The following is a 27,702-nucleotide window of genomic DNA, read 5'->3' as shown; positions in this document are numbered from 1 at the left end:
GAGGATAGGAAAGCAGCCTTTCTTCTGAGCCTACTGCATTCCTGGAATTGTTAGCTGTTTTATACATGTCATCTTAGAATAGCACTGAGAAGGACTGGTGTTATCCATCTCCTTTTCAGATGAAGAAATTCAAACTCAAGAGTCCCTTGCCCAAAATCTCACAGCCAGAAAGTGGTAGAGCTCAAACTCAACTCCAAACCCCAGGCCCTTTCCACGGCAGCACCCGCCTCTCACATCACGTCTTCAAGATCTCTGTGGATTAAAGGGTGGGGAAGTGGAACGGTAGCTGTTGGCTGGGCTGGAGAGAACTTGACAAAGGTAGGCAATGAGTTCAAAAGTCCAAAAGGACTGTAAGAGTACACCTAAAGGCAGGAATATTTCAAAGATGAATTTCAAGACAGCATATAGCCAGCCGTGTAGTCATTCATTCATTCATTCACATTCATGAATTTCTTCAACACGTATTTGTGGAGCCAGGGACTGGGAATACAAAGAGAAAAGGAACACATCCCCCTCTCAAGGTGCTTATTAGAGTCTCGTGGAGGAGGTGGATGCACAGCACACAGTGAGACAAATGCCACAGCAGAGGCAGGCATGAAGTGTGATGGGAGTCACCGACCCCGGTGTGGAGGACTCAGGGAAGGCAGTGTTTAAGCTAAACCATGAAGAATGGAGTGGGAGGGAATTCCCTGGCAGTCCAGCGGGTAAGGGTTAAGACTCCATGCTCTCACTGCTGAGGGCCTGGGCTTGATCTCTGGTTGGGAAACTAAAATCCCATAAGCTGCATGGCGTGGCCGAAAAAAAAAAAAAGAATGGAGAGGGAGTTTGCCATGTTCTTAAGAACTGCGAGAGAGGGAGAGGAACCAGAGAAAAATCATTGCTTTGTGGCTGGAGCTGTAATATTTTTAGGAGCTCTGGCCAGTCATGTGTGGCCCATCACGGGGCCCAGAGAGAGACAGGTGCTCACCTGTAAAGACAAATGGAGCAAGTCACAGAGATGAGCATATGTGAAAGCTGAGAGACAGAACTTCTGGGCTCTTCCACACTGCTCAGGACCTACATTCAGTATGTCCCTAAGGCATGGCTGTTAGATGCCCCATTGTTCTTAGAGTAAATTCCTCCTTTTTTGTTACTCTAATATTGATGGATTTCTGTAGATTATAACCATGATAGTTCTGACTAAAAAAAAGGCAAAGGTCAGATATGGTTTCCGAAAGAGCCCTGGCAAGGTGTGGGGGACGAGGCTTCAAGTCCAAAGACCAGAGAAACTCAACAGAGAAGGAAAGAAGCCTTTGGTTCATGGTACTTTTCCGGGTCATGGATGACTTTTCCTCTTCCTGAAAGGACCAACTTTCATACACTGACATTTTAATCTACCTGAAAGCAATTACAGGACGGTGCCCAGAAGCTCTGTTGATTTATAAATAACTGGCCAATCTTTATTTTACTCCAGTGGAATATGAAACAGCTAAGAAATAAGCCTTCAAAAAATTCCTCTTAAGCCCTGAAACAAACCTTTTTAAAGTTCAACTCTAATTATAACATAGAGAAGTTTCATTCTGTCTCTAAAATAGATGTCTTAAAATAGGGGGGCCATCAATAGGTAGGTGAGGAAGACAAGATGCAAAGCTTCACAGGAAAGCATCAGACTCCCCCAGTGAGCCTTTCCTGTGGCAGTTTTGGGAGAAGAGCTTTTTGAAGTGGCAGGTGTCTGTCAGTAATGGAGAAACCAAGGTTTCCAGCTGTTCAGAGTAGTGCTATTTTTATTATACCTTCTCTTGGCAAAAGGAATTGATACGATTTAAAATCTGATAGTTTTTTGTTTTTTGTTTTTTTCGGTACACGGGCCTCTCACTGTTGTGGCCTCTCCCGTTGAGGAGCACAGGCTCCGGACGCACAGGCTCAGCGGCCATGGCTCACGGGCCCAGCCACTCTGCGGCATGTGGGATCTTCCCGGACTGGGGCACGAACCCGTGTCCCCTGCATCGGCAGGCGGACTCTCAACCACTGCACCACCAGGGAAGCCCCTAAAATCTGATAGCTTTAATGGAATTTTTTAGCAGGTAGAAGTATGCCCCAGTGGTTGGATTCCCATTCAGGAATGGGAACTCGTGTCCCATTTTAGAAAAAGCATAGGAGTGGGGATCAGAGGCCCTGGGCTCTGGTTCTGGTGGTGCTGCTGCTTTGCTTGCTGTGTGATTTCTAGTTGGTGTCAAGCATCTCTGGGCCTAGTCAGCTCCTCCCTCTATCTATATGATGGAAAAGGATTTCTTTTACTTTACATTGTAAGACTTTGGATTAGGCTAAAATTATTGTTCAACAGACTAGACCAAGGACTATAGCAAACAAGACGAAATTTAGCAAACACTAATGTTTGTTCAAATTCAGTTCAGCTTCTGTGATAAGATACAGAAAACCCACCATACAAACACAGGATGCGGGAGACATGGCTTAACAGCTTGCTTGTGTAAGAAAGGACTTACGATGTGGCTGCTAAAAGCTAGTGCTCTTTCAAGTGGCATTATTAGGAAGATAGTGATGAGAAAAAAGGAGGTCACAATGCCCCTCTGCTCCGTGCTGGTCAAGCCTGAGAGCCGACTCTTGAGGTCCAAGGGGGAAAGGGAATAGGCCTAATGGGAGAGGCAAAGTATCAGCTGTCAGTCAAAACAAGTAAGAGAGCAGTCTAAAGATGGAGTAGGTCAAATATGATTCCCCTAACTCACCCAGACAGACCATGATCTACCCGGAAATGGAGATATAAATAGTTCAGAGTAGATGAGGTATGTTGTGAAATGGAAAAAAGGAGAACAGAGGATGGAGAAGTAGGCAGAGTCAAGTCGTGAAAAGCCTTGTAATCAATGTTAATGGAGTTTAGAATGTTGGGAAGCTGCTGAAGGACTTTAAGCAGGGTGGTGATAGACTCAGATGTGCATTTTAGAAACATCACTCTGGCTGATGGTGAGGATGGACTGGGAGGTGAGAAACTGGAGACTGAGACCAAACAGGAGGGTAACAGAAAAGGGCAAGTTTAAGAAAAATTTAGGAAGTACAATTCACAGAATCTGGCGACTGAATGGATGTGCAAGGTGAGGAAGGAAAGAATTCAGGCTGCTGACCGTGTTTCTAGCCTGCAAAACTGCACAGCAGATGAAGAGCAGTGCCCACCACTGAGGACAGGGACGCAGAAGGAGGAGATGTTGGCATGGGCATGTGTCTGATGAGTTTGGTACGATAAGCAGGATACATGGGCGTATAGCTCAGAAGACAGAAGTGAAGTAGAGAAATAACTAAGACTTGGGAAGGGATGAGACCACTAAGAAAGACTGTAAAGATTAAGAAAAACGGTGGGTTGAGAGTGGACAATGGGGGACCACCAAGATTTAAGAGATTGGCAGAAAAGGGGAATCCATAGAGCATACTGAGTGTGGACAGATGTGCAGGGAGGAAACGACAATAGTAGTTGTCTGGAGTCTCATCGCTTTCAAAGCATAATTATTTCAGTCGATACGCTGATGTACGCAGGAGTACATTTATTCTCCTTTTCTTATATGTAAAGAACTAGGAAGTGCAGAGTGGTGGAGACTTGCCTTATTTTATGTGATAAGACTTTCCACTTGAAAACAACTAGAATGATGAATAAAGTATAAAAAGAAAAAAGACCCATCATTTAGAGCTACCATATGATCCAGTAATCCTGCTCTTGGGCATATATCCAGAGAAAAACCATACTTTGGAAAGATACATGCACCCCAATGTTCATTGCAGCACTATTTACAACAGCCAGGACATGGAAGAAACCTAAATATCCATCTACAGATAAATGGATAAAGAAGACGTGGTACTTATATACAATGGAATATTACTCAGCTATAGAAAAGAACAAAATAATGCCATTTGCAGCAACATGGATGGACCTAGAGATTGCCATACTGAGTGAAGTACGTCAGAGAAAGACAAATATCATATGATATCACTTATATGTGGAATCTAAAAAAAGAGTACAAATAAACTCATCTACAAAACAGAAACAGAGTCACAGATGGCGAAACAAACTTATGGTTACCAAGGGGGAAAGGAGGAGGGAGGGATAAATTGGGAGACTGGGCTTGACATATACACACTACTATATGTAAAATAGATAACTAATAAGGACCTACTGTATAGCACAGGGAACTCTTCTCAATACTCTGTAATGACCTATATGGGGAAAGAATCTAAAAAAGAGTGGGTATGTGTATACATATAACTGATTCACTTTGCGGTACACCTGAAACTAACACAACATTGTAAATCAACTGTACTCCAATAAAAATTTTAAAAATAAATAAATAAAACCATGTAAGAGATGCAAAGACAGTAAGGAAGTAGTGTGCCAAAATCTAAAACTCCAGAGACAGAAACTGAGCACAAGAAGCCACTTTTGCCTTAAGGATATTTGCTGATCTTATACAAAGGCAGGCATGTAATTGGAGACGCCCCACATGAATCTGGGATCCTAAAGAGAGGTACCCTCAGGAGAGAGTGAACCAGAACTAAACCCATTCCCCTCATCCCACAACCAGGGGACAAATGCCTTGGAGTGAACAGAGAAGGGGAGGGGGGAGGGCAGGCTGGTCCTCTTGAAAACTCTAGCCCAAATTTGGATTGTCAGAGTGTTTCCTAAAATATCCAGCTAGTTTGGTTTATTTTAAAATGGTTCCATACCAGGCACCTAGGCACCTGGCCAAAATAAATGGAAAAGCTTTGGGTCCTGCAGACTAAATAACATGAGGCAACTCTCCCTTAAGTATAAATTCTAAAATCCAGACAAAATATGTACATTAAAAATAATCTTCTTTAAGACATCTGGGAACTAACAAGCTGTGAAAAGTTGGGGGACCAAGATTTAGAAGAAGGAGGAAACCCAAAGGGATTAATGTACCATTTGGGGCCACTTTTCCCCTACGGCTCCCTGCTAACTACAGAAGTGGGTGAGAGGCTAAGAAGCTGAGCAGAGATTCTGACAACCTTGTTAGCCCAGGAGGCCAAAAATTGGAGTCCAGGGTGTGCCACAGAAAGGGAGCCCTAATCAACTGCCCGTTTTAAGTTAGGGCAGTGGAGGACTAAATCCTAGGAAGAAGTGTGAACTAGAAACAGTGTGTTCCTTGCAGGGATTGAAGACTAGCTTCAACCAACTCCAATTTCTGTAAATGAATTAAGACGATTTGGAATTATTGGTGATCTATATAACCAAAAACTCTAGATCTGATGAGAAAAAAAAGTGATTTGAGTTGCCCGAAGGGAGAGTCATGGTCTCTCATTCAGTTGCTGACTATTTACATTTAAATTAAAACTAATTAAACTTAATAAAATGAAATATTCAGCTCCTCAGTCACACTAACCACATTTCAAGTGCTCAATATGACTAGTGGCTACCATACTGGACAATGCAGATATAGAACATTTCCAACATTACAGAAAGTTCTAATGAACAATGCTTTCAAGAATTACTAGTTACTAGAAAATATCTACAGATTGGTGTTAATGTCTGGGGATATGAAAGGCATGGGTGGCCCACCATGCAAAGTGGGGGATTGTGAAGATCTGATGGGAGAATGGAAATTTAGCCTGTGAATGGACCCAGTGAAGTCACAAACCTACTGTGTGGTTATATCCCCAGTTCCTGAATGTATAAACAGACATACTAAGCAACTGACAGAATAACCACACTTGTTTTACTGACCAAAAAAGCAAGGGCGATTATAATAGGAGGGGCCAAATTGAAGCCCTAGGAATTTTGCTTCCAAAACAGTAAACCAAAAATAATTCCACAACCCAGAGGTAATTGCAGAGATTACTGCAAACACTAAACACTGGAAAGGGATAAGGATAATGAGTCCTATGACATCCCTGTTTCACTTGTTTATTTGGGTTGTACAGAAGACAGGTCTTGAGTAATTACTGTAGATTACTATCAACTCAATCAAGTGGTGATTCCAATTTCAGCTGCTGTTCCATATGTAGACTCTTCTAACTGTAGCACATCAACACAGCCCCTAACACTTGTGATACAGCTAAGGACATGCCAGATGTTTCTTTCCCTTTATCAATGAACAAGAACTACCAGAAGCCATATGCTTTCGCCTGACAGGGACAGCAGTATACCTTTGTTCTCTTCTCTGGGGGCTACACCAACTCTTTAGCCCTATTATAATCTATTGCATAGGGATCTTGATTATTTTGGTATTCCACAGAACACCATGTTGATTGGAGCTGATGGGCAGGAAATTCAAATACCTCAGATGCCTCAGTATGGAGTGTGCCACAGGATGGAGGTAAACCTTGTAAAAATTCAAGGAACTGACACCTTGATTAATTTCCTTGATGTCCAGGTATCTGGAGCATGTTGGAATATACCTCCAATGTGAAAGACACCTTTCGCCACCTGCTACTAAGAAAAAGGCACAAAGCTTTGTTGGCCTTTTCTGATTTGGGCAGCTACACATAAAACATTTGTGCTATTCTGCTCCATTTACTGAGGCTGCCAGTTTTGTGTGGGATCCAGAGCAAGGCAAGGCTCTGCAACAAGTCCAACTGCCATGCAAGCTGCTTTTTGGGCATTATATCTTTGGCCAAGGGTATTGGGTGTTATTAATCGGTAGGTCCAGCTGTGCTGTAAATGTCTTAAGGCTGCATAGATAGGGTTACCATACATCCTGGTTTTCAAGGACAGGCTGAGTTTTCACCTGTTATCCCAAAATAATTAATAGTGGTACTTTTCCCCCTCAACTATGTCTTGGTTTGGATGATAAATTAATGGTTGCTCATTCTATGAATAGAGCCTTTCAAAGGCACCAATTACAGAAACATTTTTGAGCAAAGTTATGCTCTATTCTGCAGACAACTATTTTCCTTATGAAAAACAGTTTCTGGCTTACTACTGCATGTTGGTAGAGACTGAACACCTGACCATGGGACACCAAGGCGACCATGCCTCCTGAGCTGTTCAACATGAACTGAATGTGCAGAACTCCCTCATCAAATGAAAGCAACATTGGAGATCAGGCTCAAGCAAACCTGGAAAAGTTGCGTGAACTAATATTGCTTAGATTCCTGTGATACCTACTCCTGCTGTACTGTTACTTCTCCATCAACCCAAAACAAACGTCCTATGACCACTGGGTGTAGGAGAAAAATCTGGAGCTAGGTTTACAAATGATTTTGCATGATATGCTAATACTAACCAAAACCAGACTGTTGCAGGATTATAACTCCATACAAAGGTGGCTCTGAAAGACAGGGGAGAAGAAATCCTCCTAATATGTAAAAACAAGAGCAACATATCTGATTGTTCATTTTCCTTGGTTGGCGAGATAGCCAGAAGTACAGGTCTATGCTGATTCATGGGCAGTGGTTTAGCTGAAGAGTCAAAGTTTGGAAAAAATAATGTAAAACTGCTGACGGGGAGGTCTGAGGGGAAATCATGTGAACAGACCTCTCAGGATGAAAAGGATGTGTAAGGACTATTTCTATCCCATGTGAATGCTCCCAAAGACTTCCACTGCAGAGGAGACTCTCAGTGATCAGGTGGACAAGATGACCCATTCCATGAGTGTCAGTTGGATACCCTGGCGCTTGCAAAATGGCCTTGGCAGCAGGGAAGGAGGCTACACACTCACCCTCAACAAAGCATATCTGCCTACCACCCCTGCAGAGCACCCGCAGAGGCCAACGCTGAGCCCCTAACACGGCACCATTTCTGGGAGGATTAGCCAGTCACCCCGTAGGGTGGCTACAGTGCACACCTGCCTTCATAAAAAGGGCAGTGATTTTTTTTTCTTACTGAAATAAATATGTATTTGAGACATGGATTTTCCATCCCTGACCACAATGTTCTGCCAGCATCACAATCTGTGGACTTTCGAATGTCTTATTCATTATTCTGGTAGTGCATATAACATTGCTTCTAACCATGGAACACAATTCATGGCAAAGAAGTATAAGAATGGGCTCACATACGTGGAGTTTAATTTTTTACCATATACTCCATCACGCAGAAGTCGCTGACCTAACAGAATGTCAAGATAGTCTTTTGACAACTTATTTATTGCACTAGCTGGCAAACTACCCACTGTGAGGTTTGGGTGTGGACTTACAGGATGGAGTGTCACACAAACTAGCAACCAAGACTGATGCTGTTTTTCTCACAACCAGAGCATAAGGGCCTAGGAATGAATGAATGAAAATGAAAGCAGCTCCTCTTATAATTATACACAACAATCCACTTGCAGCTTGTAATTCCTGCGGCTTTGAGCTCTTGAGTTAGAGGTTTTAGTTTCCTAGGGAGGAATACTTTTACAGGCGACACAAGAATAGTTCCACTTAACTGGAAATTAAGTTCACTACTGGCCACTTGGGCTGCTCATTCCACTGAATCAACAGGCAGGAAAACAAGGGTTTATGATATTGGCTAGGTGACTGATATTGACAATCAACAATAGGTATGACGGCTGCTATACCTTGAGGGCAAAAAGGAATATGTTTGGAATCCAGGGAATTATCTGGTGTTCTTTAATTTTTGCCAATTTGATTACTATGTGTCTCAGCGTGTTTCTCCTTGGGTTTATCCTGTATGGAACTTGCTGCGCTTCCTGGAATTGGGTGGCTATTTACTTTCCCATGTTAGGGAAGTTTTTGACTATAATCTCTTCAAATATTTTCTCGGGTCCTTTCTCTCTCTCTTCTCCTTCTGGGACCCCTATAATGCGAATGTTGTTGTGTTTAATGTTGTCCCAGAGGTCTCTTAGGCTGTCTTCATTTCTTTTCATTCTTTTGTCTTTACTCTGTTCCGCAGCAGTGAATTCCACTATTCTGCCTTCCAGGTCACTTATCCGTTCTTCTGCCTCAGTTATTCTGCTATTGATTCCTTCTAGCATAGTTTTCATTTCAGTTATTGTATTGTTCATCTCTGTTTGTTTGTTCTTTAATTCTTCTAGGTGTTTTTTCTTTAATTCTTCTAGGTCTTTGTTAAACATTTCTTGCATCTTCTCAATCTTTACGTCCATTCTTTTTCCGAGGTCCTGGATCATCTTCACTATCATTATTCTGAATTCTTTTTCTGGAAGGTTGCCTATCTCCACTTCATTTAGTTTTTTTTCTGGGGTTTTATCTTGTTCCTTCATCTGGTACATAGCCCTCTGCCTTTTCATCTTGTCTATCTTTCTGTGAACGTGGTTTTTGTTCCACAGGCTGCAGGACTGTAGTTCTTCTTGCTTCTCTGGTGTTCTTCTTAAAAGGGTCATATCCATCAGTCAAAGCTGATGGAATTTTTGCAAGATGAACAGAGTTTTGGAGCAGGATGATGGTGATGGTTGCACAACAATGTGAATGTACTTAATGTCACTGAACTGTACACTTACAAATGGTTAATATGGGAAGGCTTCTCATAGGGAAAAGAGGACGGTCTGAGATAGCCCTCGGAATATGTACAGAATCTACATAAGAAGAGAATGTAATGGTCGTAAGCAGGGTCTCTGGAGTCAGACGGACTTGGTTCAGATTCTGCCACTTATTAGCTTTGTAACTCTGGTTGAGTTATGTAACCTATCTGTGCCTCAATTTCCTCATCTATAAAATGGGGATAATAATAGGGCACTTACCTCATAGGGTTGTGAGGATTAAATGAGTTAGTATATGTTTAGTGTGACAGAAGAGTGTTGTCTGACACATAGTAAGCATTACACACGTATCATTATTTTTTTTAATTTAAATTTTTAGTTAAGTATAGTTACAATATTGTATTAGTTTCAGGTGTACAACATAGTGATTTGATATTTTTATAAATTATACTCCACATAAAGTTATTATAAAATATTGGCTATTTTCTCTGTGCTGTACATTACATCCTTATATCTTATTTGTTTTTGTTTTACATCTTTACTGAAGTATAATTGCTTTACAATGTTGTGTTAGTTTCTGCTGTATAACAAAGTGAATCAGCTATGCATATACATACATCCCCATATCCCCTCACTATTGCGTCTCCCTCCCCCACTCCACCCCATCTCTCTAGGTGGACACAAAGCACTGAGCTGATCTCCCTGTGCTATGTGGCTGCTTCCCACTAGCTATCTATTTTATATTTGGTATTTTATATTTTGGTATATATGTCCATGCCACTCTCTCTCTTCATCCCAGCTTACCCTTCCCCCTCAGAACCATTTTTTTTTTTAAGATTCCATATATATGTGTTAGCATACAGTATTTGTTTTTCTCTTTCTGACTTACTTCACTCTGTACGACAGACTCATTGCTATTATTAAGCGAGGAAAGACCAGTACATTCTGGCCAGAAGGCATGGCTCAGCAAATGTGCAGAATGGGAATATGCAAATCTTATTTAGAGGGTTCCTGAAGGGGAATAGTCTGGCAAGAGCAATAGCCACAACTTACCAGTGACCGATCAGAGGGAGGGAAAGTGACTCTCCAGACACCGGCGTCTCTCCTAATAGCACAGAGGAGTGTGGGAAACCCAGCTGAGGCCTCCCGAACCTCTGGGGCTCTGTTCCCACCAGTGCCTTTTCTGGGAGCTTCAGTAGGTGGCATTCTACCTGCTTTGAGCACTCACAGCCTGTCCTTACAGACCTTTTGAGCTGCTTTGGACTATTTCTTTGGACACATGTACCCAGACAAAGGCTCAGGAGGGAAACACATGGGACAGACTCCGGGATTGTAGAACTTACTGCTCTGCGACAGCCAAATTGGGTGGCAGGGAGGTGAGCCCATTGCCTGTGAGGAGCAGGACACGGAGGTGTGGCAGAAGCCCCAGATCACAGATGGCCTCCGCAGTGAGGCTGTTGAAGGACAGGTCCAGGAACTACGGCACAAAGATATAAGATGGGGAAACAGAAGCACTACTCGTGACAATGATGCTCATACATGAGGTGGGAGCTGGATTTTTTTTTTTTTTTTTTTAACCTTCCAGGAGGGCCCATCACCCACAGGCTAAAACCCTCCTGACTCTCAGGATTAACTTCCAAGGTCTACTAGAGTCATTCTACTATGTCCAACCTATTTGCCAGCCTCAGCCCCCATACTGCAAGCCTTTGTTTACCCCATGGTGCTGGCCAAAGTGACTGCTCCCCATTCCTTGCCACACCCCATGTAGAGATCTTTGCTTGGGCTTTTCACTCAGGAATGCCCTTTCTCCATGTATCTGAATCCAAGTCCTAAAAGGCCAGTTCAAAAGCTGCCTCCTTATAAAACCTTTCTTAATTCCCCAGCCAGATGGAATCTCTCCCTCCTCTGACTTTGAGTGCTTTATCTAGACTGTTCTGAGGTTACTGCTCACAGTCAGCCAGGTAACTGTGATAACTGGACATAAGCCTGAGGAATAAGGTACTGGTACATGGATGTGCTAAGCAGGTGCTGGCACACAGTGGTGGACTAGGCTATAAACTCTCTGAGGTGAAGCACCTTGTCACTGTATCGATGTATCCTTATAATCTAGCATAGTACCTGGCACATAGTAGATGCACATTAAAAACCCAGCTGAAATGAACTGGCTTATTAGGACAATGACCCAAACTGACACCTCATCATAAAGCACTTTCTAACTAGCCATCTAGATTCATGAGATAGTTGACTTGAGTTAGGAGACCAGTCAGGAAACAGTTTCTCTCTGCAAAGACAAAGGCAACTGTGATAAATTATATCACCCCAGTCTCTGGTCTCCCTCTTCTAGAAGAGCCTCTCTGGACACTCACTTTAGCTTTTATGTACAAGTCTGCTCCCTTCCCTCTCCCTCTGTAATAGGGAAGAACCTTTGTACTCTATCACAAGTTAATCACTAAAGGAATGTTGCCTATAAGCTTAAATTATACGTAATGGCCCATCTCTGGGAACCCCACCTCCCAAGTAATGAGCATTAAGCTAAAATACCTTTATCTCACAGGAAACATCCTGATCAGGCCCACCTGTGAATGACTGCAGGAAGGAAGAAATTAACACATCCCCTCCGGAGGCTGACCAGAACCAGGAAATGTTAAGACTTTACTCCCTCCTCTTTTAGTATAAAAGAAGCCTGAATTCTAACTCAGGCAAGATGGTTCTTTGGGACACTAGACCACCATCTTCTTGGTCTGCTGGGTTTCCAAATAAAGTCACTATTCCTTGCCCAAACACCTTATCTCTCAATTTATTGGCTTGCTGTGTGGCAAGCAGTACTCAGTAATACCTCCACCAACACACACCCATAGACGCCTACTGAATGGGGCCAGTTTCCGCATCTTATCCCACTGGTGCAGGGACAAGGTTTCTGGTCCGCCACTTCAGTGAAATACAGTCAGTCACACATACACAACTGACTGCAGGTCATTGCTGGAGGAGGACTGGGTTTGGTACTCCACTTTAGTACTTAATTGACAGACTCTGTAGACCTGGGTTTAAGTCCTGGCTAATTGTGTGATCTTGGGCAAATTATCAATACTTAACCAAGTTTCCTTATCTATAAAGTGGAAATAATAATGGATTTTTATGAGGAATTATGTAGGTAAAGCCTTTAGCATGAAGCCTAGTGCACCGTAAATGCTTAATGTTGGCTGTCATGGTCATCACAATCCCTTCATTCAAGGCCCCTATACTGAAGGCTTACTTTGAACCAGTCCCTGCCCTGTGTGAGCTCACAGCCTAGTTGGGCAGCTAGATACATATACGTGTCTGTTTAAGTAGCAATGCTGCTGGGATAGATGTTTGAGCTCCACCAGGGGGCCCAGACGGGCTTCACGGAGCAGGTGATGCTTAAGCTGTCCTCAGAGACTAGTCGGTATTCACCAAATTGTTAAGGGCAAAAAGACATACAGCACAGCAAGTGGCATGTATAGAAGCCAGGAGGCAGCCTTGCTTATTCTGAGAACTGCAAATGGTTTGGGTATGAGTAGAGTCCATGGTATACAGAGGGCTTGATAGGACTGCACAGGCCATGAAAGATGCCCAGCACCAAAGGAATGCCGAGTTCATGCTGCCATCAGTAAATTCCAAGTTTTGAGAGTTCACACAAATGGGTGATCCCACTTGGCAGGGGCAGAGAGAGAAGCCTTCAAGGATGAAGACCTGGAAAGCTGGCTTGGATAAACGTAGATAAAGATGGGGATCATTCTCTCCTTCATACACATATGTGGACAGTCAGCAATGGATTCTACCTCAATCTCTCTCATACTTGTTTCTTCCAATCCATGCTTTATACAGCAGTCATGCCACAGTGGTTTTTCTAAAATACAGTTCAGACCCTATTACTCCTCAGTTCCAAATCCTTCAATGGACCCCTGTTATCCATAGGATAAGATTCAAAGTCCCTCTAAGGCTCTCCACAGTCTCTCTTCCGTTACCTCGCCAGGTTCATCTATCGCCACACTCTATGGTATCTCACTCCATTCCAACCATACTGGGCTGTTCCATCAGTGTTCTAGCTCAGAAATTGGCAAACAAAGGCCTGTAAGCCAAATCCAGCCTGCTGCCTGTTTTGTATGGCCTGTGAGCTAAGAATGCTTTGTACATTTTTAAATGGTTAGGAAAAAAGCACAAAAAGAATAACATTGTATGAAAATTATGTAAAATTCAAATTTCAGCATCATAAAGTTTTATGGGAACACAGCCCTGTCCCTTTGCTTACATATTGTCTACAACTGCTTTCCTTCTACAACAGCAGAGTGGACTAGTTATGACAGTTATGACTAGTTATGACTGTACGGACTGCAAGGTCTAGAATATTCACCGTCCAGCCTCCTACCAAAAAAGTTTGCTGACCCTTGCTCTGGCTGCTCTGGCTATTTCATGTCGCGTCCAAATCTGCTCTCTACGGAAGTAAGGGCAGCTCAAAGAAACGAACAGTCTTAGAACTGCAGGTCGCAGAATTTCACAGCTGGCCCAGAATTTACAGAGGGGGAAACTTCAGTTCCAGAGAGGTAAGTTATTTGGCTGAGGAGGTATGGCAAAGTAGTGGCAGACCAAGACTAGAAATGAGGTCTCCTGACTTTCAGGGCAGAGTTCCAGCTGACTCTTTTTCAGGCCCGTATGCAGAGAATCAAATCATGACAAAGCTGTTTTCCTAAACTGACTCCTGAAGAGTTCTACTCTGGGTGACAGCCTTTCTGGCAAACAAGGACAGAAGATTCTTAACTTGGATGCTGCATCTGCTGAGTCACATCAAGTTTTATCACACATCAAAGTATTCACTGCCATGAGCTGCAAATTCAGGACATTTGACAGGTTTATCCTTTTTCTTAGAGAGCCCTTTCAAACCACAGAGAGATGAAAACAAATGATTGGCCAGGAGATTTCCTCTTCTCATCTATGTTCTGCATCTTGACTTCGGTCTGCTCTCTTATGTAAATAAATTCCCTTGGGTAGGGCTGGTCTGCTGGATAAATAATCTTCATCAGTTGTTATCAAACTATGAAGTAGGGCCTCCCAAAAGTCCATTATGATCAACCAGTAAGTCAGCTGTGGGGTCAGAACCTGTAGTCATGTCCCCTCCCTGTGGCCCACTGGCACTTGAAGTAGGGGTTTGAAATGGTAAGGATGAGGAAGGTAGGATGCCTGGCACAATGCATGATATACAGAAGCTCAATAACTACTTTTATAAGAAGCAAAATAAAAAATTAATGGAAACTTATAATAAGCTCCCAGGCCTGTAGGTGAGGGAAGTGGCTCCCTGTATCTCTAGAGCATCTGGAACCAGTTTCCCACTGTCTGTAATAAACTCTGGTATAAAATGTTTTTAACCTAGCACAAAATTGCATCAGTTGTTGTAAATTTACTCTCTCCCTCTCCCTGTATTATTGGACCTTCAAGAGCTTTGCTTCCTGGATAAGCATGAGGACCACTCCTGTCAGAAATCATAGTAAAGCACTGTTATCCTCAATATGGCTGGAAACCATGGAGAAAAGGTACCATCACATTCAGTATAGCATGCTTTAAAAATGCAAGGACTTATAATCCATTTTAGGAAGATTACCATCCCAAGCGGTTAAAACTTCTTAAAACTTTGGCATGTAAAGGGCATCAACTCTTAAAAGTTCAGTTTTGTGTAAGGTCTCTCTCTGGCCAGACCAGGTTAAATGAGGTTTTTATGAAGAATGGCCGACTCTTGACGTTTGTAGATTAAATAATTTAAGTTACCAGCTCTTTGGGGTAAACCCCAAGGCTCATGACATGCAGACATTTTGCTGAGGTGTGACTCTGAAGCTCTTCTAGAAGGCCAACATGTGCGGAAGAGGCCATTACTTAGTGAGTGAGCCTGGCCAGATGCCCACCCCACACCTCAAGCCAGCTCTACTGTTCTCTACTCTCCATGTATGCAGACTCCCGGGTGGTGACAAAAGCTTTGTTTCTTTGCGAAAAATGATCCTAAAGTTTTCATGGATGTTGAAGAGGTGATTAACTTGAAGTATGAGAGCATGTATAGAAAATGCGTGACGATGGGAAATTTAATTTAGGAGAAAGCCAAGAGTGCAAACAAAGTTTTTGTATTTGTGAATACAAAACAGCTGTGGATGTACAAATGTCAAGAGCCTGCTATAGAACTTATAGCAGCCCTACTTTATTTCATACTCATCCCTGGGCCTATGGCCCATAACCTTATCCGAGCTCATTAGAACCAATCTGGCTCACTCATACCAGGATGGGTCTCTGGAATCGGTCCATAACGCCTCTAGTTCAGCAGGTCCAATTTGCTGTGCCTAGCACTTAACCTCCATGGCTCAACCCCCACTGGATCCAGATCTCCCCTCAAATTCTCCTTCCTACAGTACTCTATTCAAAATCACTCCTCTGCACAGACTCCTTTGGACATGACCTTTGGCATTTATTTTCCAAGACCACGCCCCGTGGCCATAAGTATAATATATTCTCACCCACTAGCCACCACCTCCACCAGCCTCACTCCCTTATTACCACCACCAACTCCACCACCCGCCCCAGAGGAACACCCTGAAGCAAGGTGGCTATAAAGGCCCAGAGAGCCCCTTCTCAACAGTTTTAATCAGTAGACTCCTTACACCCATTCCTTACAGGGATACAGGTGGGCACCAAAAACTCCCTACCTCCAACTTACTTCCAAGGACTTAAAGTCTCCATACTTCACGTAGACTGTTTTGATGCCATTAAATGCGAGCTCCAGTTCCTTTAAGACTGGAAATGTGTGAAATGCCTCTACAGGGGGAGGAGAAAGAGAGAAACGGTGGCTTGTGAAGGACGTAAGAGAAAGATATTAACAGTGGTCATTTACTGGGTTCCCACTGCGTTAGGCCAGACACTGTGTAAAGTGCTTTACATACATGGATACTAAATCTCTAAAACCCCTGAAAAATAGGGATTACTACTTCCATTCCACTGCTGAAGAAACCAAGGCTTAGCTAGGCTAAGTGATTTGCTAGAAATAGAATTGCTGGTAAGTGGAAGGGCCAAGGACTGAATCTAAGCCTAATTCCAAAGCCCATTTAAAAAATGATCTTTATTATTTCTGGTTATAAAAGTGAAACATTCCCACCAAAAAGCTTTAAAAAACATAGAAACATAAAAGTTCCCTTTAATCTCAACACCTAGAGGTAACTATTCAAAGCTTCATGTATAATACCCCAGACTTTTTCTCATGTGTATACTGACACACACACAAACTTCTTTTTACAAAAAGGGAATCATACTATACACGTTGTACTGTGACTTGCTTTTTTCCCGTTACAATATGACTTAAAGATTGTTCCAAGTCAAAACATATAGATCTGCATAATGTCTGAATTATGTTCTGTTGTATAGACATACCCTATTTTAGTTAACCATCCCCCTAGTGATAGTCGCTAGACTATCTGGATAAAAGGTTAAGAACACTCTTCCCCTTCTGCTTGAGAACTGGACCTTGGGTTAACTTTCTAGCCTTCTTCTCTTGGTAACATGAAACAAATGGTATGGTTACTGTGTTATTAGGCAATATTGCTATGGTAAAAATGACCCCAGGTTAGTAAACCACATCTGGACTAGGAGAAACTATAAATGAACTATAACGATCTCAAGGGGGCACGGTAACTTTGGGCGTCTGTGTGTGTGGTGATGCCTATAACTGGACATGTCCTTTGCAGGAACTCTGGGAGCCATGTCTATGGAGTGTTACAACAGCTATCTGATCCCATGGGGAACAAGGTTTCTAAGCCAGAGTGGCTCCTGCATCCACCCAATGAGAGTTTCATTGTTTTGGCCCTGAGCTAGGGGCCACAGAGAATGGCTCATGGATGGCTACATGAACAGCAGTGAGGATTCCACTGAAGAGGAACTGCTGACGCTGTGCTGCTGGCATACTGTGTGGAATTACTCAGAGCCTTCTAAGTGAACCTGGTGTCAAGTGTGGCCTATGGTGGTTTTGTGAGTTGGAATGTTCTGTAGAGCCTAATAGAAAGATGTGCTTTCAGGATGTTTCCAATGAACATCCTTGTACAAGTATGTTTCTGCAGAATAAATTCCTGGGAGTGGAACTACTAGACTATGTTAAGAGACATCGCCAAACTACCTTCCAAAGATATTGCACCAATTTATTACACTTGATTATGACAGTACCCATTTCCCTACCAATGCTGGCAGTCATCAGTCCTTCTCATTTTTGTCAATATTTGATAGGCAGAAAATAGTACTTGGATGCTATTTTATTTACTAGTGAGGATGAGCATCTTTTCATATGCCTGTTGCCTGTTTTTCAAGCCCATGCTCTTGACAGACCATGCTGTTTCCTCAAGGGCAGGGACTTCGTCACATGCTTCTTTAAAAACACCCCTCAACCTCAATGCATTCAAAACTAATTCATCTTATTTCTCCCTAAACCTGCCTCTCCTGTAGTCTGTCTGTCTCAGTAAATCCTCTTGGTTCCTCCCTTTCTCTACATGCCCATTAGTTACCAAGTCTGGTTATTTCTACCTCCTCTTGAATCTCTCTCTGTCTCTCTCAATCCCCTCCACCCTTACTGCCACAGCCCTGGTTGAGGCCTCACCTCCTCTCTCCTGGAAAAATGAAACCATCTTCCAGGTTTCCTGGCTTCCATCTTATAATCCACGCTCCTCACAGCCACCACTGAGCCTCTCTATTTCAAAGCCTTCCAAGGCTCTCTTTTGCCTGCAGGATTAAGTCCAAGTCACCCAGGGCCCCTGATAATATAGTCCTTGCCCACCTTTCTAGTCTCCATTCTCCCCTACCTATATACCCTGCACACATACAAAGCTTCCTCAGGGCCCCTGATCACTGCTCAGTTGGCCTGAAATGCCTTCTCACCTTCTAATTCCTGAGTCACTCCTATTCGTGTTTTAGGTCTCAGCCTACATACTCTTCTTCTCAGAAATTTCCTCTGACACTCTAGGCCCGGTTGATGGCCTGGTTGATTTTCTGATTCCCTCTATCATGGCACTGACCGTATACCCTGCTATAACTGAGCTCACCAGAACAGGAACTGGACACACTGATTTCTAAAAGCCAAGCAGTCATATAGTCCTGACACCCAGCAGGGGTCGCTGTGGATCTGCTGAATAAACAAGAAGGCTTTACAGTCCTACAGGAGCTTTCAGGGACTTAACAATTTCTTACATGCAGTCCCTTGGTATCTGCAGGGGATTGGGTCCACCGCTCCCACCCTAACCCCCACCTCCACCACCATCCTGCATCACCACCATGGACACCAAAATCATGGATGCTCAAGTCCCCTGTATAAAATGATGCAGTGTTTGCATATAACCTGTGCCCAGCCTCCTGTATACTTTAAATCATCTCTAGGTTACCAATGATACCTAACATAATGTAAATGCTCCGTAAATTGTAAATACAATGTATATGCTACGTAAGTAGTTGCCAGTGCATGGCAAACTCAAGTTTTGCTTTTTGGAACTTTCCGGAATTTTTTTTCAAATATTTTCCATCCATATTTGGTTGAATCTGCGGATGTGGAATCCACAGATATGGAGGGCTGACTGTACTTATCTCATCTGAGTCTACAAGGTATCCTACCTTGGGGAGGAAAAAAGGAAGGGCATTATCTCCATTTACAGTTAGAGAAGCAGGAGCTCACAGAGAAATGTTCTGAGTAGGCAGTGCCAGCTCTGGACTGGAATCAGGTCTGTGTGTTCTCCCTCACCCAGCCTACTGCACTCCAAAAAAGGGATGCGTGGCCAGTCACAGGTGGACTGACAGGCAAGTTCTAACACGAGAGACTGGCTGTGACAGCCAAGAGGCAGAAGGTAGTTTTCAGGAAGAAAACTTACCTAGAGGCAGTAGGTTTTCTGAGGCATTGATGTAAATCACAGAATTAAAATGCTTGAAGTCCTTTTCCTTAGCCTGTGAGAAGACATTTCAAAGAACACAAGATTAGTTCCCTGCCTGCAGGCCTTGCTGAAGCTCCAGAGCTGCTGGCAGAAGGAGCAAAGACCTCAAGGGGTAAGAACAGGAGCAGATACTTGTTAAAGGCAGGAAGGTCTTTTCTGCTTCTTTTTTTTTCTATTATGAAATAATTCAAACGTTCAGAAAAGTATAGTGAATGTTACTCTGAAGGCCCGAGTAACCACTATCCAGCTTTAATGAATCCCAATATTTTGCTGTCTTTGCTTCAAATCTCCTTAAAGAAACAGAACACTACAGAGAGTTGACCACCACCACTCCCCCTAACGTATCCATCCCCAATCACACTCTTCTCCCTCTCTCCCACAGATAACAGCTACCCTGAATTGGCGATTATCACTCCCATACCTGTTTTATACTTGTATTACATGTATGTGTATCCATAAACCATAAATACAGTGTTATTTACATGTTATAAAACTTTATATCAAATGCCATCATACTGTAGATATTATTCTGCAACCTGCCTTCTTCACTCAACACTATGTGTTTGAGATTTACTTGTGTTGAGACACATAGATCTTTTTAGGTTTACTTATGTTGATACATTTTAACTGCTATGTGGCATTATATAAGCAACCTCTCTTTATATGCCATGGAAAGCCTACAAACTGAAAATATATGCCATATGTGGTATACAGCAATACACTGGCTAATGGTAGGCCACAAATCTAGCTCCAAGCTACCTGTTAGCCAGTGCAAAGAAACATGACTCATTACATAAGTCACAGAGTCTGCGAGTTGAGAACAAACCAGCATCTTGGGAGAACCACTACCACTCCTGGCACTGAAACCTGAGAGAAATTTCTCCTGTAGGCTCTTCTGATGGGAACTCAGTGTCATACAATGAATCACACCCCAATAAAATTCTATGCACATTCAAACCACTTCCATAAGGCTATTTATTTCCTTTAACTCACTTCACATGGGATAATGGCAACACCAAATATATAGCAAAAGATTGTGTCTGTGAATGTTGTTCCCACCCAGAGAGTCCCTGTCTGACCCTCCCCCTCCCTATGACCAGATTCCCAGTCCCCAAGGACTCTGGAAGTACAATGGTCCAACAGCCAGGAGCTACCTCAGGTCTGGCTCACCCCAATCACACCTCTGCTGGCTAGCCTTACCTTGGAGAACTTCAGGCCGCTCACGTTAATGGTGCACAGGTCGGACGGATTCTTTACACAGTGGTGCTTCAGCTGGAACACAGTGCAGACAATCAGCGTGAAGGCCCCAACAAAGCTTATGTAATTGGCCAAGACAACAAATGACTCCCTGTTGAGGAGGGCAGCCTGGCACAGTGGAAAGAGCACGGGCTTCAGAGCTGCTCAGAATCAAGCTGCCACCTCAGCTGTCCCACCTCTATTTCCCATCTGTAAGGTGGGGATGGAAACATTGACTTTACGTGGTTCTTAGGAACAAACTTTCTCCTAATCCTAACTGAACTCTTTGACATAAGTATGATTATGTCTCTTCATAAATGAGAAAAGCAAGGCTAAAAGAGATAAAGTGACTTCCTTAAGGTCCCACAGCTAGTAAGTGATAGATCTATGATTTGAATCCAAATCTGTAATCACTAAACACTATGCTCTTAGGACTACCATACGTTGTTCTTCACAATTAAAAAGTCAGAAGAAAATCTCAGCTTTGGAGTTTCTATTTCTGTTTAATCAAACCCCATTCTTTTTTTCAGTTAATCATTTAGTTATGGTACCTTTCATGTTTAGGCATGGAACTAGGAATTTAAAAGACAATGTATAAGAAGCAGAAATATTCCATGCCTTCTGAAAGCTTAAAACTGCATGGAAGCCAAGGAGCAAGCAAGTATTTATAAACGTGATAATATTTTAAAGGAGAAATTCAAGATGCTATGGGAGACAGTAACAGGAGGTCCTAACCTCAGTGTGGAAGTGAGGAAATACTCACTTGAGGAAGTAGTATTTCAGCTGATACCTAAGTGCTAAGTAGGAGTTGGTCCCATGAAAGTGGGTAGCAGGGGTCATGAAAATTATCAAGGCAGGTGAAAGCAAGGTGCTTTTGAGAGGATGAAAAACAAAGTAAGGCTAGGGAGGCAGTCATTAGATCATTTGTGTCCATGTTGGCTCTGTAAAGGAGCGTGGATTTTATCCTATAGTCAATGGAAATCTGTCAGAGGTTTTTTGGCAGGGGGCTAATAGAAATTTTATAATAATTGCTATGTCTGACACACGCAGAAAGGATGAGAAGACAGGAAAGGGTGGTGAGAGACCACTGTACTAGACATTGTTAACTGGCTTCTCTAGAGCCACTTCTCTACTTCTTCCTTGTTAAAGAACCCCAATATCATTCACATTTCTCTGAGTGGATATATCCTTTAACTCCAGCTCCACAGGCTAAGTCTTGACTTTGTCTAATCCAGTCACGGTGGTCATGTTCCCCTAACCATTGACTGTTGGGATTTGTGATACAGGTTTGGCCAAGGAGACGCTGGCTGCTGGGGGTGGGATGCCAGTTCTGGGAAGTTCTTACCTTTAAAACTCGATATAAGACAGTGACAACCCCTTTTCTACCTCTGGACGTTATCCTTTAAATGTGACGACCAGAGTTCAGCAGCCATCTCAGGATCATGAAGGCAATCAGCCCAAGAGGACAAGCTAATGTGCCAAGGATAGAAAAGCAGAGACATGGAGGAACCTGGGACTTGGAAGAAGTCATTAAACCAATGAATTAACCTACCCTAGAATAACAATGCCTCTGGCTTCTTTTCATGTGAAACAAAAGCATGCTAGTTGGTTCAAACTATAATAGGAAGTTACTGAATTAGTCCAATAAAAGATGATGGTAGCCGAGATCAGGGTGGTGGCAGGGCAGATGAAGAGAATACAGATTTGACCACTAATGAAAGTACCAGGGATTGGTATGGCAGGGATGAGGGTGGTGAGGGACAGGCACATGCCAAGGATAACCCCAAGTTACTTGCTTGGTGACTGGGTAGATAGTATTGAGACCATCATTGAGACCATGTATTAAACACTAGAAAAGAGGTGTTTCGGGGACTTGGAGTAAGGGGACTGGTGTAGAAGGTCAATATGAAGTGCCAGTGAAACGTTCATATCCAATAGGCGGGTAGGTACCCCATTACTCTGAAAAACATCCTTGATGCTTCTGCTATCCAAAGTGGCAACATGGGTAACAAGCTATCTCAATTAATGGGGGATGTACATGTTGAAAACAAAGGGGAAAAGAAGAGTCCTATGGGAAGTGTTTCTGCCCCTCCTCAGTACTGTTGCTTCAGTCTTCCTCATTCCCAGTGAGAAGTGGACCTAATAATCAAAGAAATTCCACAGGACTCTGCAAAAAGCTTATACTATCCACCTTGAGCGGAGATGTAACCAGCTGCCTCCCTGAAGCTCTCTTTCAGCATCTGATCTGTGCAGAAACCTATCTCTTGGGAACCATAAGCAAAGCCTGGGTACAAAGTAGGCTGCCAGGGAGTTCTTCTTAGGGAGCTATGAGCACTGGACTGCACATGAACATTGGTTTACAAAATGTGTCTTTCTTTGCAAAGCCACCGCAGCGTTGCAGAGAGCAGATGTGAAATCACCTGGCTGGTCTCTAACACAGCCACCCCAGTGCCCTTTGTAAAGCCTGCCCCAGACACTGGGTATATCTAGTCGGCATCCCTGGCTTTCAGCCAGACACTAAACCCAAAGGACAAAGGTTGTGGTATGTGGGGCCTCCCCAATCCTCCTGCTCCTAGAGAGATCTCCCCAGAGCAGAGCAGGAATCTTTATACTCTACTAGGTGCTAGAATACGATTTTTCAATTTACTGTTTCCCCTGACCTACTGCTTTGCCTCTCTGGCTCAATTAAGGCTTTTTACCTGATAAAATATAAAGGCACAGCCTTTGCAATCGGTAGACCAGAGTTCTAATTCTGAGTAGTTCTAATCCTGGGTAGACCAGAGTCCTAATTACTAGCTGAGGGACCTTGGCCAAGGCAAGTTACTTCTTGGGTCCTCAGTTTCCTCATCTGCACAAGGGCAACAACATAATAGGGATGATAATACCTATCTCATAAGGTGGATGTAAAGAAAGCTTCACATATAAAGAAAGCTCTGGGTCCCTTCATCATCCTGGCTATACTCAATTTGCCAAGATCACTCTAATAGTTTGGGGTGGATTGGGGGTAACTGTACCAGAGGGAAGCAGGGCAAGTCCTTGCCCCCCACCAAGACAGCCGTCAGCTGGTGCTGCCAGCCTTTCAGGATGCATTTACTCTCACCAGAAAAGCCTGGTCCAGCACGTGTCCCGGAATGTCCACTTGGTTTTCCTGTCGAGACCCTTTCTTTCCTCCAACCTCAAAAGAAACCTTCTGGCTTTCCTGACCTTCAGCTCGTGCTTCAACCACACCCCTGGGCTTCTTCTTGAGGCTACATTTCCGAACCACTAACCAGTGTCCTCGGCCTGTTGAGAAGATCAGAACAGTGACAAGGAGCAAACTCCTCCAAAGCCACAACTTGTGCACTTACAGAATGTTTATCTTTAATACTAAAACAAAAATTAGCTCCTCATTACCTAATATGCACCAGATACCGTGCTGCAGCTGGGGAGGGGGAGCGTCTATATACCTGTCTTATTTAATTGGCCCCCAACCCCAAACCCAGTGAAGACATGCTACTGCCCCCATTTTACAGACAAAAAGGCTAAGACTCAAAGTGTAGAATGACTTGCCCAATTCCTTCCTCCACATTTTTGCCTCCAAACTCTAACTGTTCCTTCAAGATTGTAGATAAAGTATTTCCTATTCTGTGAAGCCTTCCCTGACTCTCCTCAGCAGAGCTGATCATTTTTTCCTGAGCCAGCTAGTTATTGCCCCATTTGTCATCTCTTGGGTAAAGGTAAAGCCCGTTGTGTGACACCAACTTAGTGGGCTACATCTTCCCAGAACTTACCCTGGATTCTATCATTATACAGCAAAAGTTGCATTAGGAGCTCAGGATAAGAAAGTGAGAGGACAGCTGGCATTTTTTAAAGACCCAATAATACATGCTCACTGTAGAACGAACTAGAAAATGTATGTTAAGTAAAAAGAAGAATATGAGGTTTACTAGTAAGCCCACCTAACAAAAATCATGACAACATTCTGGAATCTGTTCTCTCCTTCATCACTAGTTTATTCATTGTAATCTGTAATTATTGTATTTGTTCGCTTGTTTATTGTCTGTCTTGCCCTCTAGAGTGGAAGCTCCATGAGAGCCCAGACTTTGATTCACTCACCTCAGTATTCCCAAGGCCTGCACAGAGCTTCCCACACTGTGAGTGTTGCTGAACTCACCCTGAGCCACAGCTCTCACCCACAATCATCCATTCAGACCTTTTCTGAGCATCTACTTTGTGCCAGGAGCTGGGGCTATGGAGAAGGATACAATGGAGGATTCGAAGGAGCTCAATAACGTAAAGGGTGCTGTGAAGCTCAGAGCGGGGAGCTACCAGCCTTGGGCATGAGCTAGATCTTGTATGTTGAAAGTTGACTAGGTGGAGATGGAAAAACCAAAGATTGGGACTGCACAGAAGAACAGCACAGAGCTGTGGGAATCAGCTTGGTGCCCGACCACTGGCTCTCTGCCTGCATAGCCCGCTACCCCTGCCTCAAGGGCTCACCTTCACTCACCTGACTACTGCTGCTAATCCTGCATCTTGGATGCAGCTCCCATCCTACATCTGATGTGAGCCAGTTCCTATTCCCATCCTGGGCCTGACAGCCCAGGCACTCATTTCCCAGGGCTGCCCCCATCTGGGCCATGGACCTTTGTCCTATCCCAATAGCCCAAACTCCTAGGGCCTCCAGCCTGAGTTGGTGCCAAAACTGCCAAGAGAGCCAGAAAGGAAGGCCTGGAGTGTGTGGGGAGATAGACCTGAGGGAAAAGAGATGAGGCTGGAGAGGTCAGCAGAGTCAGATCTCAACCAGTATAAGAAGTTTGGGTTTTAATGGGGTAGGCTTTTAGCAGGAAGAGTATTCATGGAAAGGTTTTTTCCCCTGTAAATTTTCATTTTGAGATAATTTCAGACTTCCCGAAAAGCTGTAAAAACAATACAGAGTTCCTGTACAGCTTTCACCCAGGTTCCCTAATGTTAACATCTTACATAATCATAATACAATGGTTAAAACCAAGAAATTAACACTGGCATGATATTAGTAATGAATCTACAGCCTTTCTTGATTTTTGTCAGTTTTCTCACTATTCTCTTTCTGTTCCAGGATCCAATCCAAGATCTCACATTTCATTTAGTTGTCACATCTGCTTAGTTTCCCCCAAACTGTGACAGTTCTGTAGTCTCTATTTTTCTTGTGTGATCTTGACACTTTTGAAGAGTACTAGTCAACTGCTTTATCAAATGTCCCTCAATTTGAGTTTGTTTGATGTTTTCCCATAATTAGACTAAGGCCTTGCAGTTTGGCAAGAAGTGATGCTGTGCCCTCCTCAGCACAAAATGTCAGGGCATACATGATGTCAATATGTCTTATTACTGGTGATGTTTATTTTGATCACTCGGCCAAGGTGGTATCGGCTTAGCTTCTCTTAGGTTTTCTTAGTTACTAAGAAGTCCCTTTCTAATTAATAAAGATAGCTCAAGACTATACAAATATCCTGTTTCTCATCATACTTTGACCCACTAATCCTAGCATCTGTGATGATTAATTTTGTGTCAACTTGGCTAGACTATGGTAAGCAGTTAGTCAATCAAACACTAATCTAGGTGTCGCTGTGAAGGTATATTGTAGATGTGGCTAACATCCACAACCAGTTGACTTTAAGTAAAGGAGACTATCCTTGATAACGTGTGGGTCTCACCCACTGGCTTGAAAGACCTTAAAAGCAAATACACCTCCGGGGGAAGATAGCGGAATAGTAAAACGGAGATCGCCTTCCTCCCCCCAGATACACCAGAAATACATCTACACGTGGAACAACTCCTACAGAACACCTACTGAACACTGGCAGAAGACCTCAGACCTCCCAAAAGGCAAGAAACTCCCCACGTACCTGGGTAGGGCAAAAGAAAAAAAAAGACAAAAGAATAGGGACGGGACCTGCACCAGTGGGAGGGAGCTGTGAAGGAGGAAAGGTTTCCACACACTAGGAAGCCCCTTCGTGGGCGGAGACTGCGGGTGGCGGATGGGGGTAGCTTCGGAGCCGAGCCGCGGAAGAGAGCGCAGCAACAGGGGTGCGGAGGGCAAAGCAGGGAGATTCCCGCGCAGAGGATCGGTGCCTGCTCACCTGCCGGGGCGGGTGAGGCTGCGAGCTGAGGCTTGGGCTTCGGTGGAGCGCAGGGAGAGGACTGGGGTTGGTGGCGTGAACACAGCCTGAAGGGGTTAGTGCGCCACGGCTAGCCGGGAGGGAGTCCAGGAAAAGGTCTGGAGGTGCGAAAGAGGCAAGAGACTTTTTCTTCCCTCTTTGTTTCCTAGTGCGCGAGGAGAGGGGATTAAGAGCGCTGCTTAAAGGAGCTCCAGAGACGGGCGCGAGCTGCGCAGAGACGGGCAGGAGACGCTAAGGCTGCTGCCGCTGCCACCAAGAAGCCTGTGTGCGAGCACAGGTCACTATCCACACCCCCCTTCCGGGGAGCCTGTGCAGCCCGCCACTGCCAGGTTCCCGGGATCCAGGGACAACTTCCCCAGGAGAACGCACAGCGCGCCTCAGGCTGTTGCAACATCATGCGGGCCTCTGCCGCCGCAGGCCCGCCCCGCACGCCGTGCCCCTCCCTCCCCTGGGCCTGAGTGAGCCAGAGCCCCCAAATCAGCGGCTCCTTTAACCCCGTCCTGTCTGAGCGAAAAACAGACGCCCTCTGGTGACCTACACGCAGAGGCGGGGCCAAATCCAAAGCTGAGCCCCTGGGAGCTGTGAGAACAGAGAAGAGAAAGGGAAATCTCTCCCAGCAGCCTCAGAAGCAGCGGATTAAAGCTCCACAATCAACTTGACGTACCCTGCATCTGTGGAATACATAAATAGACAACGAATCATCCCAAATTGAGGAGGTGGACTTTGAGAGCAAGACTTATGATTTTATCCCCTTTTCTCCTTTTGGGAGTGTGTATGTGTATGCTTCTGTGTGAGATTTTGTCTGTATAGCCTTGCTTCCACCATTTGTCCTAGGGTTCTATCTGTACGTTTTTTTAAAAAAATTTTTTTCTTAATAATTAATTTTAACAACTTTATTTTATCTTCTTTCTTTCTTTCTTTCCTTCCTTCCCTCCTTTAGACAAGGAATCATCCCAAATTGAGGAGGTGGACTTTGAGAGCAAGATTTATGATTTTTTTCCC

General features: G+C 43.8%; 1 protein-coding gene across 1 annotated transcript in view; it reads right to left on the bottom strand.

The window, feature by feature from the left end:
• XRRA1 (X-ray radiation resistance associated 1) overlaps window positions 1-27,702 on the bottom strand; it is an 88,364-nt gene that overhangs the window by 51,453 nt on the left and 9,209 nt on the right. Inside the window, exons 4-8 of the mRNA XM_024762006.1 lie at window positions 23,664-23,845; window positions 20,528-20,599; window positions 19,268-19,340; window positions 16,090-16,187; window positions 10,721-10,854 (exon numbers count right to left, since the gene is read on the bottom strand). Of these exons, the coding sequence (XP_024617774.1) occupies window positions 10,721-10,854; window positions 16,090-16,187; window positions 19,268-19,340; window positions 20,528-20,599; window positions 23,664-23,845 (559 nt within the window). The remainder of the gene's footprint in view (window positions 1-10,720; window positions 10,855-16,089; window positions 16,188-19,267; window positions 19,341-20,527; window positions 20,600-23,663; window positions 23,846-27,702) is intronic.

The sequence above is a fragment of the Neophocaena asiaeorientalis genome, unplaced genomic scaffold (assembly GCF_003031525.2).
Source record: "Neophocaena asiaeorientalis asiaeorientalis breed wild unplaced genomic scaffold, Neophocaena_asiaeorientalis_V1.1 scaffold263, whole genome shotgun sequence".
Lineage (NCBI taxonomy): Eukaryota > Metazoa > Chordata > Mammalia > Artiodactyla > Phocoenidae > Neophocaena > Neophocaena asiaeorientalis.
Note: the sequence above shows the minus strand (reverse complement) of the source record. Positions and strands in the feature narration are given on the sequence as shown.